Raw genomic sequence first — 22,192 nt, forward strand, 5'->3', positions numbered from 1 at the left:
GTTAAAGGACTTCCATTTCCGCGTCAGAGCGCAGGACGGAGGCTCCCCTCCACTCAGTAGTAACGTGACAGTAAAAATTACAATCCAAGATCAGAATGACAACGCTCCTCAGGTTCTCTACCCAGTACAGACTGGTGGCGCTGTGGTGGCTGAGATTGTGCCTCGTTCAGCAGATGTCGGCTATCTGGTCACTAAAGTGGTGGCTGTTGATGTGGACTCTGGACAGAATGCCTGGCTCTCCTACAAACTCCAGAAAGCCACAGACAGGGCGCTGTTTGAAGTGGGAGCGCAGAATGGAGAGATACGAACTGTGCGCCAGGTCACTGATAAAGATGCTGTCAAACAAAAACTCACTGTAGTTGTGGAGGATAACGGACAGCCATCTCGCTCAGCTGTAGTGAACATCAATGTAGTTGTAGCGGACACTTTCCCTGAAGTGCTCTCAGAATTCATCGACTTTACGCACGCCAAACAATATAACGATGACCTCACCTTTTATTTAGTGTTAGCATTAGCTGCTGTTTCTTTCCTTTTCATCACAACTGTAGTAGTTATAATATCAGTAAAGATCTACAGGTGGAGACAATCGCGCGTCTTCCATCACTCCAATCTCCCAGTTATTCCGTACTATCCTCCCGGTTACGCAGACACAGGAGTTACTGGAACTCTGCCGCACATGTATAATTATGATGCTTGTATGACGACTGACTCGAGGAAGAGTGGCTGTAAATATTCTACACTTGGAGGACAAAGTGTTTTAGTGATGGACCCGAGTTTTACAGAGACTATGCAGCGCGCGATGAAAGAAAATATTCTTCTCGAAAATACTGATTCTCCTGAAATGGTAAGCGTTTCTGTAATACACTCTTGTCTCGATATTATCCACCACATAAAGATTACACAAACAAAATAAGTCATTATGAATCTTCCATGGTCACTTTTTGCTCATTGTCCCGTCAGTCTAAACAAAGGTAATACGGCCATAATGTTAAACTTCTACATTGGAAGTTTTTTTTCATATTATACAAACAATATAGATTATGTTTGGTGATGTTTGGGACATTTTCAGAACCACGTGCTCTGGACAGCGCCGGGCATTATCACAGGCCTTTCATTTATCACACTGAACTCATGCCTGTGGGTTTTTTTTCTTTCTACGACATATTAATCATTTTCTAACAAAAGCATGATGTATTACTGGAGGATAATTTTATGTGTGTGTTTTCAGCTCTTAATTGTAATCTAATTGCAGGTTCTTGTAACTGCAGTAGACACATTTATGTCTTTGTTCTTTTCCATTATGCTCTCATTAACATGCTTCTATGTTGGTGTTTTTTTTTGTTTGTTTGTTTGTTTTTACATGAATGGAGATGCGCCAGTGTTGAAAATTGATGTCATGTGGTTTTAAAATGACGAGAAAACAAGTATTTTTTAGCTGATACAGCATTGATCATGATTATGTCCCATTTAGACTTATTCTTTGGGACGTATTTCAACATGTTTTTTCGGTTTAATTTTTAGAATTTATATTTAATCAATCAATGTGTAATTCATAGTTTTGACTCAAAGGGCCGCTGTTTATCAACGTAGCTTGGACATTTCGCGTTTGTGCCCGATTCCCACACACACCAACCCACAGAGAGGAGAGGAAGAAAGCCCATACTGGCGGAAAAGATTTACTTGTACGCAGTCCGTCGGTCGTTTTCATTACCGTTTGTAATATCAGACTGTGGATCTCACGGTGAATGCGACACATTCTGAGGATATTTAAACTGAATGAGGATTTCATTTTGTGGATCTTAGGTTCGCTGAGAAAATGGCAGACGCAGTGATGTGGCACACGGTATTGTTGTTCATCCTCCTTTCTTCTCGCTCCGTGCTCGGACAGGTCAGCTACTCCATACCGGAGGAAATGGCGAAAGGCTCGATCGTTGGAAATATTGCTCAGGATTTGGGATTAGATTTAAAAAGACTGAGATCTGGAAAGGCGCGTGTATTTTCCGGGGATAATACAGAATACATCGAGCTGAAAAAAGAAAGAGGTATGCTTCTAATTAAAGAAAAAATAGATCGGGAGTCTTTGTGCGCTAAAATAACGCATTGTGCTCTTCACCTCCAGATGATACTCGAGAGTCCTATGGAACTGTACACAATTGCCGTCGAAATCACAGATATAAATGATAATGCTCCAGTTTTTCCAACGGAAGAAATTCGTTTTGAAATAAGCGAGTCGGCTGTACCGGGAGCGAGATTCATGTTAGAGAGAGCAATGGATGCTGACGTCGGTACCAACGGCCTTCAGAGCTACTCACTCAAGTCGACAGATCATTTTGTGTTAGATTTACAAAACCAGGCGGACGGTGTTAAAAGGGTTGAAATGATTTTACAAAAACCCCTCGATAGAGAAAATAAAGAAACGTTTACTTTGTTATTAACAGCGACGGATGGAGGTGAACCGGTTCTGTCTGGTACTGTACAAATACATATTACTGTTCTTGATGCTAATGATAACGCTCCAGCTTTTAAGGAAAAGGTTTATAGGGCTACATTAATGGAAAATGCAGCTAAAGGGACAAAATTAATTACAGTAAGCGCCTCTGACGCGGATGAAGACTTTAATGGACGAGTAACATACTACATGTCAAAAACAGTGGATCGTTTATCGGATTTGTTTATGTTAGATCAATATAGCGGAGAAATCGTATTAAACGGGCAGATTGACTTTGAAAAAGTAAATCATTATCAGTTTGAAGTTCAAGCCAAAGATAATGGAGGACTTTCTGATTCATGTACAATAATGATTGATGTGTTGGACATAAATGATAATAAGCCATCTATAACTATTCTATCAATGTCCAGTTCTATATCTGAAGAGTCACCTGCTGGCACAGTTATAGCAATGATCAAAGTAAATGATCCGGATTCAGATGCAAATGGAAAAGTTCAGTGCACTATTTCTGATAACATTCCATTTACTATTACATCTCCGTCCAATGATGTCTTTAGCCTGCTGACAGATCAGGAATTGGATAGAGAGAGAGAAGCCGAGTATAATATCACTGTGACTTGCTCTGACGAGGGAGTTCCCTCACTCTCCAGCAGCACTTCTCTCCGTTTACACATATCAGATGTAAATGACAACGCGCCTGTGTTTGAGAGAAAGAATTACCAGGCCTATGTGGTGGAGAACAACACACCAGGTCTCTCTATATTCACAGTGAAGGCCCGTGACGCAGACTCCAACCAGAATGCTCGAGTTTCTTATATTTTAGAAGAGAGCACTGTCAATGGAGTTCCTGTATCATCATATGTGTCAGTCAGTGCTGATAGTGGAGTCATTAATGCAGTGCGCTCTTTCGACTACGAGCAGTTAAAGGACTTCCATTTCCGCGTCAGAGCGCAGGACGGAGGCTCCCCTCCACTCAGTAGTAACGTGACAGTAAAAATTACAATCCAAGATCAGAATGACAACGCTCCTCAGGTTCTCTACCCAGTACAGACTGGTGGCTCTGTGGTGGCTGAGATTGTGCCCCGTTCAGCAGATGTCGGCTATCTGGTCACTAAAGTGGTGGCTGTTGATGTGGACTCTGGACAGAATGCCTGGCTCTCCTACAAACTCCAGAAAGCCACAGACAGGGCGCTGTTTGAAGTGGGAGCGCAGAATGGAGAGATACGAACTGTGCGCCAGGTCACTGATAAAGATGCTGTCAAACAAAAACTCACTGTAGTTGTGGTGGATAACGGACAGCCATCTCGCTCAGCTGTAGTGAACATCAATGTAGTTGTAGCGGACACTTTCCCTGAAGTGCTCTCAGAATTCACCGACTTTACGCACGCCAAACAATATAACGATGACCTCACCTTTTATTTAGTTTTAGCATTAGCTGCTGTTTCTTTCCTTTTCATCACAACTGTAGTAGTTATAATATCAGTAAAGATCTACAGGTGGAGACAATCGCGCGTCTTCCATCACTCCAATCTCCCAGTTATTCCGTACTATCCTCCCGGTTATGCAGACACAGGAGTTACTGGAACTCTGCCGCACATGTATAATTATGATGCTTGTATGACGACTGACTCGAGGAAGAGTGGCTGTAAATATTCTACACTTGGAGGACAAAGTGTTTTAGTGATGGACCCGAGTTTTACAGAGACTATGCAGCGCGCGATGAAAGAAAATATTCTTCTCGAAAATACTGATTCTCCTGAAATGGTAAGCATTTCTGTAATACACTTTAGTCTCGAGATTATCCAACCACATAAAGATTATATAAACAAAACACGTCATGATGAATCTTCCATGGTCACTTTTTGCTCACTGTCCTGTCAGTCTAAACAAAGGTAATACGGCCATACTGTTAAAGTTCTTCGTTGGTAGTTTTTACATTCTATTAAAATATTATAGCTTATGATTTTGATGTTTGGGACATTTTCAGAACCACGTAAACTGGACAGCGACGGGCAATATCACAGGCCTTTCATTTATCACACTGAACTCATGCCTGTGGGTTTTTTTTTCTTTCAACGACATATTAAATCATTTTCTGCCAAAAACATGATGTTTTACTGAAGGAACATTTTGTGTGTGTTTTCAGCTCTTAATTGTAATCTAATTGTGCCTCGTTCAGCAGGCCGTTCAGCAGGTTCTTGTAACTGCAGTAGACATATTTATGTTTCTTCTTTGCAATTATGCTCTCGTTAACATACAACCATGCTGTTGTTGTGGGGTTGTTTTTTACGGTACTGGAGAGGCGCTAGTATTGAAAATTGATGTCATGTGGTTTAAAAATGACGAGAAAACAAGTATTTTTAGCTGATACAGCATTGATCATGATTATGCCACAATTAGACTTATTCTTTGGCGCGTATGTAAACATGTTTTTTCGATTTAATTTTTAGATCTTATTTTTAATCAATCAATGTGTAATTCATAGTTTTGACTCAAAGGGCCGCTGTTTATCAACGTAGCCTGGACATTTCGCGTTTGTGCCCGATTCCCACACACACCAACCCACAGAGAGGAGAGGAAAAAAGCCCATACTGGCGGAAAAGATTTACTTGTACGCAGTCCGTCGGTCGTTTTCATTACCGTTTGTAATATCAGACTGTGGATCTCACGGTGAATGCGACACATTCTGAGGATATTTAAACTGAATGAGGATTTCATTTTGTGGATCTTAGGTTCGCTGAGAAAATGGCAGACGCAGTGATGTGGCACACGGTATTGTTGTTCATCCTCCTTTCTTCTCGCTCCGTGCTCGGACAGGTCAGCTACTCCATACCGGAGGAAATGGCGAAAGGCTCGATCGTTGGAAATATTGCTCAGGATTTGGGATTAGATTTAAAAAGACTGAGATCTGGAAAGGCGCGTGTATTTTCCGGGGATAATACAGAATACATCGAGCTGAATAAAGAAAGAGGTATGCTTCTAATTAAAGAAAAAATAGATCGGGAGTCTCTGTGCGCTAAAATAACGCATTGTGCTCTTCACCTCCAGATGATACTCGAGAGTCCTATGGAACTGTACACAATTGCCGTCGAAATCACAGATATAAATGATAATGCTCCAGTTTTTCCAACGGAAGAAATTCGTTTTGAAATAAGCGAGTCGGCTGTACCGGGAGCGAGATTCATGTTAGAGAGAGCAATGGATGCTGACGTCGGTACCAACGGACTTCAGAGCTACTCACTTAAGCAGAAAGATCATTTTGTGCTAGATTTGCAAAATCCTGCCGTTAGTGATAGAAGCGTTGAAATTATTTTACAAAAACCTCTCGACAGAGAAAAGCAGGATACGTTTACTTTGTTATTAACAGCGATGGATGGAGGTGAACCGGTTCTGTCTGGTACTGTACAGATACATGTTACTGTTCTTGATGCTAATGATAACGCTCCTGTCTTTACACAAAAAGTATACAGAGCTACATTAACAGAAAATGCAGCTAAAGGAACTAAATTAATTACAGTGAGCGCTTCTGACGCAGATGAAGGCTCTTATGGACGAGTGACATACTACATGTCAAAAACAGTGGATCGTTTGTCGGATTTGTTTGTTATAGATCAATATAGTGGTGAAATCGTGCTCCATGGTCAGGTTGATTTTGAAAAAGGAAACCAATATCAACTTGAAATTAAAGCGAAGGATCATGGAGGACTCTCGGATTCCTGTAAAATAATTATTGATGTGTTGGACATAAATGACAATGAGCCATCTATAACTATTCTATCAATGTCCAGTTCTATATCTGAAGAGTCATCTGCTGGCACAGTTATAGCAATGATGAAAGTAAATGATCCGGATTCAGATGCAAATGGAAAAGTTCAGTGCATTATTACTGATAACATTCCTTTTACTATCGCATCTCCGTCCAATGATGTCTTTAGCCTGCTGACAGATCAGGAATTGGATAGAGAGAGAGAAGCTGAGTATAACATCACTGTGACCTGCTCTGATGAGGGAGTTCCCTCACTCTCCAGCAGCACTTCTCTCCATTTACACATATCAGATATAAATGACAACGCCCCTGTGTTTGAAAGAATGAATTACGAGGCATATGTGGTGGAGAACAACATACCAGGTGTCTCTATATTCACAGTGAAGGCGAGTGACGCAGACTCCAACCAGAATGCTCGAGTTTCCTATATTTTAGAAGAGAGCACTGTCAATGGAGTTCCTGTATCATCATACGTGTCAGTCAGTGCTGATAGTGGAGTCATTAATGCAGTGCGGTCTTTCGACTACGAGCAGTTAAAGGACTTTCATTTCCGCGTCAGAGCGCAGGACGGAGGCTCCCCTCCACTCAGTAGTAACGTGACAGTAAAAATTACAATCCAAGATCAGAATGACAATGCTCCTCAGGTTCTCTACCCAGTACAGACTGGTGGCTCTGTGGTGGCTGAGATTGTGCCTCGTTCAGCAGATGTCGGCTATCTGGTCACTAAAGTGGTGGCTGTTGATGTGGACTCTGGACAGAATGCCTGGCTCTCCTACAAACTCCAGAAATCCACAGACAGGGCGCTGTTTGAAGTGGGAGCGCAGAATGGAGAGATACGAACTGTGCGCCAGGTCACTGATAAAGATGCTGTCAAACAAAAGCTCACTGTAGTTGTGGAGGATAACGGACAGCCATCTCGCTCAGCTGTAGTGAACATCAATGTAGCTGTAGCGGACACTTTCCCTGAAATGCTCTCAGAATTCACAGAACTCACTCGTGACAACAATTACAATGATACTCTGACATTTTATTTAATCTTAGCTCTTGCTGCGGTTTCAGTCCTCTTCATTGCTTCAATAATTGCCATAATTTCTATAAAAATCTACAGATGGAGGCAGAAAAGACTGTTCTATAAATCCGCCACAAATCTGCCCGTGATCCCTTATTACCCACCGAGCTATCCGGATGGCACTTTGCAGCATGTGTATAATTATGAGATGTGTGGAACCACTGACTCGAGGATGAGTGACGTAAAGTTTGTCAGGCCGTACAGCCAAAATACTCTCGGGAGTGTGAGTCTAATGGGGACTGTGCAGAGAAAAAAGAGGGAACTGGATGACACTGACCTGCTCTCAGAGGTGAGGTCGCTGTGTACAGTACTTGTTTGAAATCCACGAAGCAACTAATTTTTAATAATTAAAATTGTTTACTTCTTTGAAATAATTATTTCCAACATCTCTTATTCCAGGGTGTTTCATGAATAAGGGCGCTACCAATTTATTATTTTGTTTTAATTATGAGCAATCGTTTTTGCACTCCTCCTAGACAACTGCAATACTCCATCTGAACCCTAAGTGTCGCTGTTTGTTTGAATGTAATTTTGCTTCTTTATTTCCTTTAACCCTTCCTGCAGCATAAAAAGCACGATACGTTAAATCTCGCACACTTTTAGCGTTTCACTGTTTCAGTGACACTTCAGTGAAAGCTGCTCGCAGTCTGAGTGACGTATTTCGTGGAGTAAGTGTTCTGGGATTATCTTTCTAGCGTTTCCGTTTGGATATTTCACCACTGCCTTTGTTGGACTTCTGAGATGCATAAAATGGAGACAGGAGAAAAAGGCTGGCTGCTTGGACTGCGATTGTGGACAGGATTTGCTTTGGTATTGTTTGTTAACCTCGTAGGCGGGCAAATTCGTTACTCCATACCAGAAGAAACGCCCGTGGGCTCTTTCATCGGAAGTATTTCTACGGATCTTGGCCTCGAGCCGAAAAGACTGGTATCGGGAAAAGCTCGTGTTTTCACTGCAGACGGCAGTCAGTATGTGGGACTGGACAAAGAGAAAGGACAGCTGGTTGTAAAGGAAAAAATAGACAGAGAGCAGCTTTGTGGAGACATGTCTGCATGCAGTGTCAGTTTTGAGGTGATACTTGATAACCCGATGCAGCTGTATCGCGTTACAGTAGACATTTTAGATATAAATGACAACAGACCTGTGTTTCCGGAAAGCGAAATAAATCTGGAAATCAGTGAGTCTGCCCTCCCCGGGGCTCGTTTTTCTTTAGCCAGTGCCATTGATGCAGATGTAGGGGCAAATTCATTACAGAAGTACACTTTGCACCCTACTGATCATTTTCATTTAAATGTTCAAAATGGCGTGGACGGGAGCAAAAATCTAGAAATGGTTCTTCAGACAGCACTCGACAGAGAAGAAAAAGCGCAGCATCATTTGACACTGACAGCTTTCGATGGCGGAAAACCTCAGAGGTCTGCCGTTGTGAAAATAAACGTTGTCGTGCTCGATGCTAATGACAATGCTCCCATGTTTAAGCAACGCTTATATAAAGCTTCCGTTGTTGAAAACGCACCGAAAGGTACACTCGTCATTACAGTCGGTGCGACCGATGCAGACGAGTCTAACCATGATATACAGTATTATTTTGAGCACGCGACTACGACTGAAAAAGCTTTGTTTTCTATTGACGCCAAATCTGGTGAGATAAAACTCATAGGTGATGTGGACTACGAAAAACATAAGCAGTTTAAAATCAAAGTCAAGGCAAAAGATCATGGTGGACTGACGGACACCGGCGAAATTATGATTGACGTCATTGATGTAAACGATAACGCTCCGAAAATCACAATCATGTCTTTCTCTAGTACTGTCTCCGAAGACGCAGAGCCTGGCACTGTGATAGCCATGATAAACATACAAGACCTTGATTCGGGCGACAACAGCAGAGTCACGTGTTCTATTGAGCTTAACACTCCGTTCAAAATCGTGGCGTCATTAAGCAGTTACTATAACCTAGTGACAGATTCAGCACTAGACAGGGAGCACATAGAGGTTTATAACATTACAATAACGGCAGTAGACTCTGGAAGCCCAGCCCTTTCAAGTAAAGAACTGCTCTCTGTAAAAATATCAGATGTAAATGATCATGCACCTCAGTTTGAGCAAGAAATCTATAACGTGTATGTTCCTGAGAACAACCCAGCCTCCATGTCTGTTCTCACTGTTAAAGCAGATGATGCGGACTGGGGACTGAATTCTAGAGTGTCTTATTTTCTTGTAGACGGGGAGTTAAACGGAGTGCCACTGTCATCATATATCTCAGTAAATGCAGACAGTGGGGTAATTTATGCAGCAAAATCTTTTGACTATGAGCAATTGAAATGTTTCAAAATCCAAATCAAAGCTCAAGATGGGGGCTCACCGGCAATGTCCAGCAGTGCAACATTAAACATAATTATTCAAGATCAGAATGACAACGCTCCTCAGGTTCTCTACCCAGTACAGACTGGTGGCTCTGTGGTGGCTGAGATTGTGCCTCGTTCAGCAGATGTCGGCTATCTGGTCACTAAAGTGGTGGCTGTTGATGTGGACTCTGGACAGAATGCCTGGCTCTCCTACAAACTCCAGAAAGCCACAGACAGGGCGCTGTTTGAAGTGGGAGCGCAGAATGGAGAAATACGAACTGTGCGCCAGGTCACTGATAAAGATGCTGTCAAACAAAAGCTCACTGTAGTTGTGGAGGATAACGGACAGCCATCTCGCTCAGCTGTAGTGAACATCAATGTAGCTGTTGCAGACACTTTCCCTGAAATGCTCTCAGAATTCACAGAACTCACTCGTGACAACAATTACAATGATAATCTGACATTTTATTTAATCTTAGCTCTTGCTGCAGTATCAATGCTGTTCATTGTTTCAATAATTGCCATAATTTCAGTAAAAATCTACAGATGGAGGCAGAAAAGACTGTTCTATAAATCCGCCGCGAATCTGCCCGTGATCCCTTATTACCCACCGAGCTATCCGGATGGCACTTTGCAGCATGTGTATAATTATGAGATGTGTGGAACCACTGACTCGAGGATGAGTGACGTAAAGTTTGTCAGGCCGTACAGCCAAAATACTCTCGGGAGTGTGAGTCTAATGGGGACTGTGCAGAGAGAAAAGAGGGAACTGGATGACACTGACCTGCTCTCAGAGGTGAGGCTTCTTCCCATGAGTGTCTCTTGCAGTCTGCTTGCACAGGGAATCTGTGGGCCACGAGTTGTTCAGCCTTTTCAGTGCTTATCCTTAAAGAGTAAATAGTATGAATCACATTTCATAAAATACTTTTTTTATTTTGATGCTGCGAGCATTATCATATATATTTCCATATATATATATATAAATGGAAATATATATGATAATGCTCTCAGCATCAATATCAGACGATTCCGTATTATTTATCTATCTATCTATCTATCTATCTATCTATCTATCTATCTATCTATATTATATATGGAAACGTCTGACTATGCATTAAGCTTTCTTCTATCAGAGCTCATATTTTTATAAATGTAGTTGTATTGAATTTTGTTGAGTATTTGAAAATAATGCACAGTTTGTATGGATTGAATTAAATTAGTACATTAGTACATTCATGAGGTTTTGTCTTCACTGCATGGCTCACACTGACCCAATTTCCTCACTCACACACACACACACACACACACACACACACACACACACACACACACACACACACACACACACACACACACACAGCCCTAATACTCTTGAATGTGAAGGGCCTTTCATTTGCAGTTTTTTATTCATATTAAAATCATATAGTCAAACATAAGAATGTAGATATTTACTGTTTGATAAATCAAGGGAAAATCAATGGACACCCCAGACAGCATTCTTTTGTGTAATGAATAAGTCTGTGTTCTCTCTTTTACTCAGTATTAAATAGTATCTCTTATGGAGTCGCACCATATACAGAGACCTTTGCCCTTTTGATTAAAAAAAAAAACAAAAACATTCACTGTGCCTGTGTACTGAAGGAGACATAGGAGACTTGTGCCTTTGTAAATGCATTCTAACAATTTAAAATTTGTCAGATGCCTTTTTGTTCTCTAATTAGCATCAACCAATTTTATTTTATCTGCATTGGTGCAATGGGTTTTGCTGTTGTGGGCTGTTGGGAACTGGGAGTGGCACAGCTGCATTAATGCCACACATCTGTCTGACCACAGCCTGTGCTTTGTGCATGTTGTTAGTTTTGTTTGGCATATATTTTTGTAGTCGATGCTACAGTGGATGCTACTGTTTCTGTTGCGTGGATTAAACCGTGGGTGTATCTGAGCAAGCTGCTTGCTGCAGTGAGACCGTGCTAGGTCATTCTGGTTGCCATGGAGATGCAGTCCAGAGCTCTTAAAGAAACAGGATCATGTGTTCCTGAAAATGTTGATTTTTTATAGCGATTATTTGGATCAGGAAAATATTGAAAACATTTATATTATTAATGTAAATAAAAAACATTTCCTTGTCATTTTGGTAAAATATAATAATGTTTTCTTGAAGTAGAGATGTCAGAGTGTATGATTGGGAGAAATACTACATTTTGGACAACTCAATATTTTGTTTATGTTAATTATACATGACTTCAGAGAGATTTCTGAAGACTAGCTCAATATCAGAGGCATAAATACAAGGCAGGCAACTGCCAGGGGCCCCACATTCTGAGTGTGAAGACTCATTTATGCTCCTTCTCACTCACGTCATGTAATATTTAATTCCTGAAAATGAAGAGGACAAACCTATCTGGCAGCCAGAACTCTTCCTGTCACCATTGCCTCTGGTGAGATAAGTTGTTCGGCTTTAAAGCTGATTACTGATTAAAACATACTTCAGGTCAACGATGAGCCAAGAGAGGCTCTCAGCTCTGCAACTAATTTCAATTGAACACAACTGGTGGTCTTTGGAAATGGAGAACTTAGTGGCAGCAGTCTTTTTAGCCAAGTCTCATAAGAAGCATTTTTAAAGTGACAATGAACTGTAACTAGTTGAAGATGGACATTTTGTTTCCTCACCGCTGTTTGGTTTCCTGTAAAGTTTCTGTTTTACTGACTACTTTTAAATATTCATTGTATAATTATATCTCTAGGTAACATGAAGACATAATAATCACAAAAATCTGTAAGAAGGGCATTTATTTTATCTGCCCCCAACATCAACTCCGAATGTTTGCTCCTTCTAATACAGTGAATGTTAAAACCACACATAGAAAATGAACTGGTGGATACATTACTGAGACCTTTGAGCTTATTCAGAAAAGTTATTATTGCCTGGGGTACAGTGAGAATACATTACACACACACACACACACACACACACACACACACACACACACACACACACACACACACACACACAGAGAACATCAGTTCATCTTTTTAATCTGTGAAAGTTCATTTTACCTATTTCATTGGTCAGTACACAGGGGAAAACATGCCATTGCTTTGAGTTTTCAGTCCCTCCAGGATTTCGTGATTTTGTGATCACAGTGACGTCATCACAACACACATTCTACCAAAGTCTTCTATGATTCACGTGTGTCAAACATGAGTACAGCTAATGGGTCTCATTTATCAACAATCATCACTGCGAAACACAATTTCGTGCAATTGCAGTGTTGCCAATTCAAGTAGTTTTCTGGAAAATAAGCACACAAAAAACTGCAAAATCAAGCATTTTGGGCTGCAACAATCACAAAAAAACCTCTGCAAAATCCTATACTGACTATTTCAACAGGAAATTAGAATTTGTTTTAGAGGTTAATGGAAAAAGGATTTGTCCATTTACTGAACGCACCATCCTGGTGCTGTCCAGGGTCCTGCATGTACAGTGCTCTCTAGTTCAGAGATATCACAAGGTCTCTAATATTATAAGTTACAGTATAACAAAGTTTATACCTCATTTAACACCTGAATAGATTCAGGTAACATGCCATGACTTTACAGGGTAAATTTGTTGTGTTAGAAGCAGGAGAACAGTAATCTCGGTAGCTGTGGGCTTCCAAGACCTCCTGACTTGACACTCCAGTTATGAAACTAAAAGTCCAATGCATTCTGACTAATAATAAATATCATAACTTTGATGACAGTAATAGGTAGTGATTTCCACCACTGTAACTAATTTAAAAAATCATGGATTTGCTATTTATGCTTCACAGCCCCCTGGAGTTCTGCAGATCCCACATTGAGTACTACTGATTTAACACTTTTAGTAAACATGTATTGTTTTACAAACAATAAACTTTAACATTTTTAATGTTAACGAAAAAAACGTGAGGTAACATGAATTAACTGACATTTGTTTAAATGTTAAAATGCACAATACCCCTGCACTAGTACCATGTTACTAAATTTTGATGACCAAATAAATAAACTAAATACTAGAGTTAGCTGTTTATCCTCAGTTAATTTATTAATTAATGTATTTATTCATGTTGGTCACTGATGGCAGGAATATTGTCAACAGAGGTGTTATTTGACACATTTGATTTAATTATCAAAAGAAAAAATTTTAATATTATTTTATTCATATGTTCACCATGTGTAGTACATAATGTATTAGGTAATTGTGAGTGGTCTGTTTAGCTTCATTTCTGGAATATTTTACAATTTCTAACATGCATACAGTGCCTTTCATAAAGTGTATAAAGCTGGTTTGTGTGTCTGAATGTCCATTTTTGAATTCAGACAGCTCAGCACTGAACAGAGATATGAAGTAAACTCAAAATTACATTAATAGTGTTATAAATAAATAAATAAATAAATAAATAAATAAATAAATAAATAAATAAATCAATCAATCAATCAATCAATCAATCTTAGATACTCCTATAAGAAAAGACTAAGAGAGGAACAATTTATTGACTATATCCAAACTGCAATCTGTCAGGTCATATTATAAGGAATAACATCATAGGAGGTTAACAGTCTGACTGACCAAAACATAAACAGTCTGGTGTTGAAAGGCACAGCCTTTCTGTCTCTTTCTTCCTCTCCTCATTCAGAAGCTATATGAAGAGTGTAGGAGAAGAAAACACAGCCATGTGGAAGACAGGGAGTGGCCTCTGCAGTGAAACCTTTTGTTTTCAATTCACCTCATAAATCCTGCACATATATCAGTCTGCTAATCTGATTGTTATTTCCTTTTTAAAATCCTGCCATAAATAAATCAAGCTGACTGTATTTCATTATATTGGACATGTTAGTCACCTCTGTTTGGTTTTTGTATTTTTGTTTACATGTCTCTAAATCACATGAAATAGTCTTTTACTAGATTCCTTCTCTGTGAAATTGTATTATCTTTCAAATTGACTTATTTTCTTCCTCTCTCTCTGTGGAGCTTCTCACCAAACACCTCCTCCACCTACAGATTTACAGACATGCAATGTTTCTTTCTCTGTCTTTCTATTTTTTTCCCCCCATACACACATCCCTCACCTCAACATGAGGTGGATGTGTTTCCATGGCAACAGACTGAGTCTCATGGCAGACTGGTCCATTTTCACAATAAGGAGGGGGGAATCAGTTCCACTGGGAGTTGGATGTGATAATAGGTTTAAAAAAAAAAAAAAACAAACACCCCCAGCCCCACCCCTCTCGGTCTCTCGAGACCCCCCCCCCCCCTTTCCCCTTTGTCTATGTACGCGCATGCGTACTACGTCTTCAGCTCTCATGCTCCCTCTGGTGTTTGCCATAATACATCGTTCCCTTAAACTCTTTTTTTATTAGGGATATTTTGTTTTGCTCATTTCATTTAGTGTTCTTGATCATTTGTAATCTAAGATGTCTGTCTGACCAAAAGAATTTTTCTTTTCTGTTCTTTTTTCCATGCCTTTCGTCGACAATTTCCTGTGTTTCTCCAAATAAGGTAAGCATTCTTATTTTTATAATTTAACATTGCACACCATAAAATATTATAGAATGACTCGAAAAACTGACTTGACACTGAAAGCATGGAACTATAAAAAAAAAAATAAACGAAACCTACCTGCACAAAATAAGCAAAGTTGTGGTTTACATTTCTATTACACTATTAAAGCAACCTAAAATCATATGTTTACACACTGGCATGCTGCAAACACTCTTTTCTCAATCAAAACTAGGTACAATACAAATGAATGACTGCATTAAAATAAAGATATTACACTGTATAATAACATTACAGCTTTCGCTTAACTAAAAAAGAAAAAGAAGAAATGCCTTATTTTATTAATGACTAGTTCACTGTAAACTATAAGATGCAAATATCTAATATATCTAATATGCAAATATCTAATATATATATATATATATATATATATATATATATATATATATATATATATATATATAAATATAAACATAAACTTACATCTAATCAAGGTAAGTCAAACACATTCATGGAAATGGATGGTTACAACTGCCATTACAAATTCAGCTAACCCCTCACTATAACCTGATTACAGGCTGATTAAGGCTCATACCTGATCACACGCAGTACCGTAATTTATTATGTTCATCTTTTTAATCAGTCTTTTATGTATAAGATTATCTGATTTACTCACTAAATGAACGTCTTTTTTCTTTAAAAAACAAAAAACAAAAAACAAAACAAAACAAAAAAAAAACACCTATATTAGACTCAGATCAGCCATCTAATATTTCCTTAAATAAAATGATTTCTATGTGGCATTAATCATAAAAATAAATAAATAAATAGTAATAATACACTTTAATATAGCAATCCTCAGGTGTTAAAACCTTGACTGGCTGCGTACATAAAGTTTTGTCTTATGTTTTGTTGAATTTAGAACAAAAGAAGCTCTGTTGCTGTCAAGGATATTAGTATTGTCTTTGATGGTCGATTTTATTATCAGTAAACACTAAAATTTGAAACATGGCTTAAATATGGATTGTTGAATAAATCTAGAAGAAAGAAAGAAAGAAAGAAAGAAAGAAAGAAAGAAAGAAAGAAAGAAAGAAAGAAAGAAAACAAAAACTCATCACATCAAATAAAACATTTGCAAGTAACTAATGTATTGGTAAATAATATTTAGCAATTTACGAGTTGCTGAATTCACGGTAAGTGCTGAGATTATTTCCTTCTTCTAGGTACCGTGTCTGAACTGAATTAATACTAATTTAATAAATTAATTATGCATGCCTCTTTAGAAGACCTTAGCGCTAATAAGTTGAAATGCTTACACGAATGCTTTGACGAAGCTAACGGAAACAGTAACACACCCAGGGGAAGCATTCAGAAACATTCCCATGGTTTATAAGAAGGAGTGCTGCTACCCGAGTTAACCGCCTGTGTGGCGCTGTCCAGCTTTGTGGTGCTGAAATACAGCAGTGCGGCTGATTCTCCCCTATCTTTTGTGTCTCATGGTTGCTTCCTTTGTTGCTAGGAAGATCAGACCGCTTAGAGAGACGAATTACCAACAGAATTAAACCTAGCCTGTGTAGTTTATTATTGTGTTTGTCATCTGATACAAACATACGCTTTCCTTATGTTTTTTTTTGTACAAATCGTATTTTACTTGTATAATCCTGGTCAGATCCCCTAGCTTTCTTTAATCTATAAAACCCACACACGCACTCTAGCATGCAATTGCTGCGTTTCCTCTTTGTGACCACATGACGGCAGATATACCCCAGATAGTCCAGAGTCAGTCGGAAAGGCGAATCGGATTGGATCACATCATTAACACGTATTTTCTTTAGGGAATTAATAAGAGTATAAGTAAATAAACCAAATTCGTTTATGTAACACAATACATGAATACGTTTAAAGATATAATATAATAATATTATTACACAATATAATATAATATAAAATTTAAAATATTGCAATATATATTTATGGGATAATAATAATAATAATAATAATAATAATAATAATAATAATAATACCCATTATCGCGATTAATTTTTAATAAATATATAGATAAATACACTTTTAAAAATTCTATTTCCACAATGAACACACTTAGGTTATTCTAAATAGTATATTATTATTATTATTATTATTATTATTATTATTATTATTATTATTGTTATTATTATTATTATTATTAATAATAATAATAATAAGTATTATTGTTGTTGTTAATAATAATAATGATAATAATATTTATAATAATAATAATAATAATAATACCCATTATCTTGATTAATTTTTAATAAATATATACATAAATACACTTTAAAAATGCTATTTCCACAATGAAGTATTATTGTTGTTGTTGTTGTTAATAATAATAATAATAATAATAATAATAATAATAATAAGTATTATTATTATTGTTATTATTATTATTATTATTATACTATTTAGATTTTTTTTTTTTAAATGTAATCATTGTGCACATAGCATTTTTACTATTTGTTTGTTATTTATTTATTTATCAAACGTTCCTCTGATTCCTAGATCTCATTTATTTGTTTATTTATTTACTTATATATTTATTTATTTATTTGCGAAAAACGTCGCTCTGATTCCCAGATCTCATGTTTTTTCGGTGTCTGTACAGAAAGAGGTGTGCTCCTTTAATACACAGACAGGATCTGACTGGTAGTCGCTGATGCTGGATGCACCAATGAAGTGCAGTGCTGCACAAAGAGATCTACTCCCTCCCTAGTATGTGTGCTGTCACACTGTGCTCAGTGCTAAAAGAAAGCCTGAGCTAGTGCATTTCCAACAAAAGGAGCTATTCCTTTACACTGGAACATGTATTCAAGATACGGCTTGGGTTTTGGTCTTTACCATAAACGCTATGTAACGTTAGGACATACTGGATAATCGTTTTGCGGTGTTCGAGGCACGATGGGAATTATGTCGTTTTTCAGGAGGAAGATATATTGCTATTATTTCATCCTTATGTGGAATACAATAGAGGCGCATGTCCGCTATGTCATCCCAGAGGAGCTAAGGGGAGGATCGGTGGTGGGAAATATCGCAAAAGACCTTGGTTTGGATTTATCCGAGGTTGCAGATCGTAAATTGCGAATAGCCTCCGAGTCGGGTAAGCAGTACTTCAGTGTGGCCGCGGATAGCGGCGAGCTTCTGGTGAATGAAAGAATTGATAGAGAGAGTCTTTGTGGGCACACAGTGCCGTGTTTACTGCCTCTGGAAGCAGTTGTAGAAAATCCTCTGCAGTTACATCGCGTTGAGATTGACATACAAGACATTAATGACAACACTCCGAGTTTTAATTCTGATCGGCGTATTTTAAATATTCCCGAGTCTATAAACCCTGGCGCAAAATTTCTCCTCGAGAGCGCGGACGATCCTGATGTCGGATCAAATTCTTTGCAATCGTATACTCTGGGAAGCAATAAATATTTTGTGTTAAATGTAAAAATTCAAGATGGAATAAAAATCCCGGAGTTAGTACTGGACAAACCGCTCGATCGAGAAAAGCAGGCTACTCATAGACTTATACTGACGGCTGTAGACGGCGGAAAACCGACGAGATCTGGTACGTGTGAAGTCAATGTCATAGTTCTTGATATTAACGACAATGCGCCGCAGTTTGAGAAGTCTTTTTATGAAGCAAACATCGCTGAAAATGAACTTATTGGAAACGACATTATCAAGGTTAGCGCTGTAGATTTAGACGAGGGAGCAAATGGAGAAATCGAGTACGTTTTTGCGGACAAAACATCTGATGCACTAAAGGCAGTTTTTGATATTAACCCGACTACAGGTGTGATTAATGTAAAAGGGAAACTCGATTTTGAACAAGCAAATTTATACAAATTCGACGTAATGGCCAAAGATAAAGGAAACCCACAGATGGAAGGGCACTGTAGTGTAAAAATAATGATCTGTGACATAAATGACAACGCTCCAGAAATAGTCATTACATCTCTCTCCAGCCCAGTGCCCGAAAATTCCCCGAATAATACCGTCATTGCTCTAATTAGCACTAAAGATTCCGATTCTGGTGAAAATGGAAAAGTGAATCTTACAGTGGCATCCGGTTCACCATTTACACTGAACCCTTCTCTATCTAATCGTTACACACTGGTTACGAATGGTGCACTAGATCGAGAGAAATATCCTGAGTACGAGATCAAATTAACTGCAGTTGATTCAGGTTTACCAGCTCTGCATGCAGAAAAAATAGTAAAAATTAGTATCTCTGATGTAAACGATAATCCTCCTGTTTTCTCTCAAAAGTCGTATACAGTTTACACGAGAGAAAATACTGCTCACGGGTCAATTCTGTGTTCCGTATTAGCACATGATCCAGATCTTGACCAAAATGCCAAAATCTCCTACTCCATTTTGGACTCTAAAGTTCAAGATGTTTCCGTCTCATCGTACATCTATATTAACTCGGATAATGGCAGCATTTACACTATGCACTCATTCGATTATGAGAAGATGAAAGTGTTTCAGATCCAAGTCCAAGCGAAAGATCACGGCTCTCCGTCTCTGAGCAGCAACGCCACGGTTCATGTTTTTATTGTGGACCAGAACGACAACGCCCCCGCTATCATTTACCCCTCCGCACTCATGGGCACTGTGTCTCATGAGAGAATGCCCCGCTCCGCTAAAGCAGGACACCTCGTTACTAAAGTCACAGCAGTGGACGCTGACTCGGGCCATAACGCCTGGATTTCCTATCGGCTAGCGGAGGCCACGGACGCGTCTCTGTTCACTGTCACTTTACATACAGGAGAGGTGAGGACTAAGCGCTCTGTTTCAGAGCAGGATGACTCCTCTCAGAGACTGCTCATAGAGATAAAGGACAACGGAGAACCGCTGCAGTCCACCACAATCACTGTGGATATACTGATAGAGGACGGCTTTCATGAACCAATCGCAGACTTTAGACACAAACACACAGAACCTGAGAAGAAAAATAGCAAAATCACATTATATCTCATCATTTCTCTTGCCTCCGTGTCATTGTTGTGTTTGGTGACATTTTTGGTCTTGTTGGTAAAATGCGCTCGAAGCAGTAGAGGCAGCTCGAGTTGCTGTATCAGACGGAGCGATTGTGAATATAAAAACCCCAACAGAAACCTGCAGATCCAGCTCAACACTGACGGACCCATTAAATATGTGGAGGTGCTGGGAGGAGACATGATGTCTCAGAGTCAGTCCTTCGGCTCGTATCTCTCTCCAATGTCCGAATTCAGTGATTTCACCCTCGTTAAGCCCAGCAGCACCACAGACTTTACAAACACTCTGAGTGTGCTCGATGCGTCTTTACCGGACAGCACGTGGACATTTGAGTGTCAGCAGGTGAGAAATTATTTACATTTATATCTGAGCGAAGACATAGCCTACATCTGATTAGTTATGTATGTATTTTGATCACTGTCGTTAGAGGAAGTTGTTTATATGTTTTATTAGTGCTACATATTCAGAAATACGCAAACTCCTTATAAACTCCGTGTCGGCTTATTCCAATTAATTTTCAAACGAATTGCAATTATGTCAACAGGAAATTAACAAAATAACCAACACCAGTGGAATAGTTTTTTTCTTCTATTTTTTCTTTTTTTTCCCACCAACGAACGAAATCTCTCAAAACATTGTATTTGCGTTAGGTAAATTATTCACAGGCTACATGTTACAAGTTTTACAACCTACTAGTCATTATTTTGGCACAGGCATAGATGCACGGAAATGCTAAGAAACTAGCTAGATTGTTAAGTTCTTACTACATTCACAAAGTAGAACATCCATAACGTAGCTACATAAACATTACATTTATAATTTAACATCATGTACACGGTATGTGCAGTGAATAATTCATCGGCTCACCTGTAGAAGTAAGAAACTGCTTTCAGCCAAAACAGCTTCGTTTCGCAACACTTGGTCACGTGACAACAGTACTGCGCAAACGCCGCCGTTTTTTTCGCGTTTATTCGCAAGGTGATTAGCGCCATCTTTTGGCCAAACTAATTAGCAATGCTTCTGTTTCCACCTGTTAGGTTTCCATTAAGAAATAGCTGTGAAGTAAATAAAGATGAACCAAAAAGTTTAAAAAAAATAATACACTAATTAAATTTTCAGGTGCTACATTTTCTGCAACAATTTTGTTTTATTTGTGGAGTACAGAGGTTTATAAAGTGCTAATTGGTGTTGCAAAGTATCTGGCCACGGCCCTGATCTATCTTGCCATTCTCGGTGTACTTTAATTGTTCCCTGAGCTGATTCTGCGTACAGGCTTCATAACCCTGATCACTTTATACTAAAAAAAAATAAATTCCGTAGCATGCAAGGTAGCTTTATCTCTTCATCAATGTGAGGTTTTCCATTTGCCCTCTGAAATAAAGGTGCCAAACTGAATTTTTCATTGTCGCTTGGGTGGTACCATTAATACTACACATTTTGTACCTTTTAGTATGAATTTTTAAAAAAAATATTTAAGCAACATAATTGTACTTTTAAAGCTGTAGTCTAAAAACTAATTAAAGATTCACCACATGCACCGTCCCATGGAAAAGATAGGTACAATCTCAATATGCAAAACAAGTATCACTGATGGTACCAGCCCAGCGAAAAAGAAATGAACAGTTTGGTATTTTGTTTTTGACAGAGTATAACGGGGTAAATGAATTTTGGTGTTGGAACTGTTGCATTATTTATAACCCCTAATAGTAGTACCTGTAAATCAGCATAATGGAATGGAAGGGTCATACCTGTGCATGTGTGTGTGTGTGTGTGTGTGTGTGTGTGTGTGTGTGTGTGTGTGTGTGTGTGTGTGTGTGTGTCAGAGAGAGAGAGAGAGAGAGAGAGAGAGAGAGAGAGAGAGAGAGAGAGAGAGAGAGACAGACCTATCACTATCCTTAACAGTGGTGCTGAAACCTCAGAGCTCAGAACCCATTTATTTACTTTTTACTCTCCTTATAGATTGACCAAACACTTATATTTGTCTTTTTATATTATCTTTTTTTTTTCTTTT

At 38.7% G+C, this 22,192-nt stretch overlaps 2 protein-coding genes across 47 annotated transcripts in view; both read left to right on the plus strand.

Annotated features, from left to right (window-relative positions):
• Positions 1-22,192, plus strand: part of LOC108276785 (protocadherin beta-16) — a 210,794-nt gene that overhangs the window by 154,930 nt on the left and 33,672 nt on the right. For 2 of the 46 annotated variants that reach the window (XM_017488746.2, XM_017488758.2), the window contains exon 1: positions 7,581-10,428. The exons of 42 other annotated variants lie outside the window; for them this stretch is intronic. In XM_017488746.2, coding sequence (XP_017344235.1) covers positions 8,026-10,428 — 2,403 coding nt within the window. In that variant the 5' untranslated portion in view covers positions 7,581-8,025. 2 more of the 46 variants (XM_017488750.3, XM_047160960.1) reach the window with 2 other exon arrangements.
• LOC128635186 (protocadherin gamma-C5) lies at positions 17,667-21,954 on the plus strand. The gene has a single exon (XM_053686795.1). The coding sequence runs from the start codon at positions 18,091-18,093 to the stop codon at positions 20,572-20,574; it is 2,484 nt and encodes an 827-aa protein (XP_053542770.1). The 5' UTR covers positions 17,667-18,090; the 3' UTR covers positions 20,575-21,954.

This window comes from Ictalurus punctatus, chromosome 16 (assembly GCF_001660625.3).
Source record: "Ictalurus punctatus breed USDA103 chromosome 16, Coco_2.0, whole genome shotgun sequence".
Lineage (NCBI taxonomy): Eukaryota > Metazoa > Chordata > Actinopteri > Siluriformes > Ictaluridae > Ictalurus > Ictalurus punctatus.

Coding starts and splice junctions, on each gene's coding strand:
- LOC128635186 (XM_053686795.1), top strand. CDS start 18,091: ATGGGAATTATGTCGTTTTTCAGGAGGAAGATATATTGCTATTATTTC.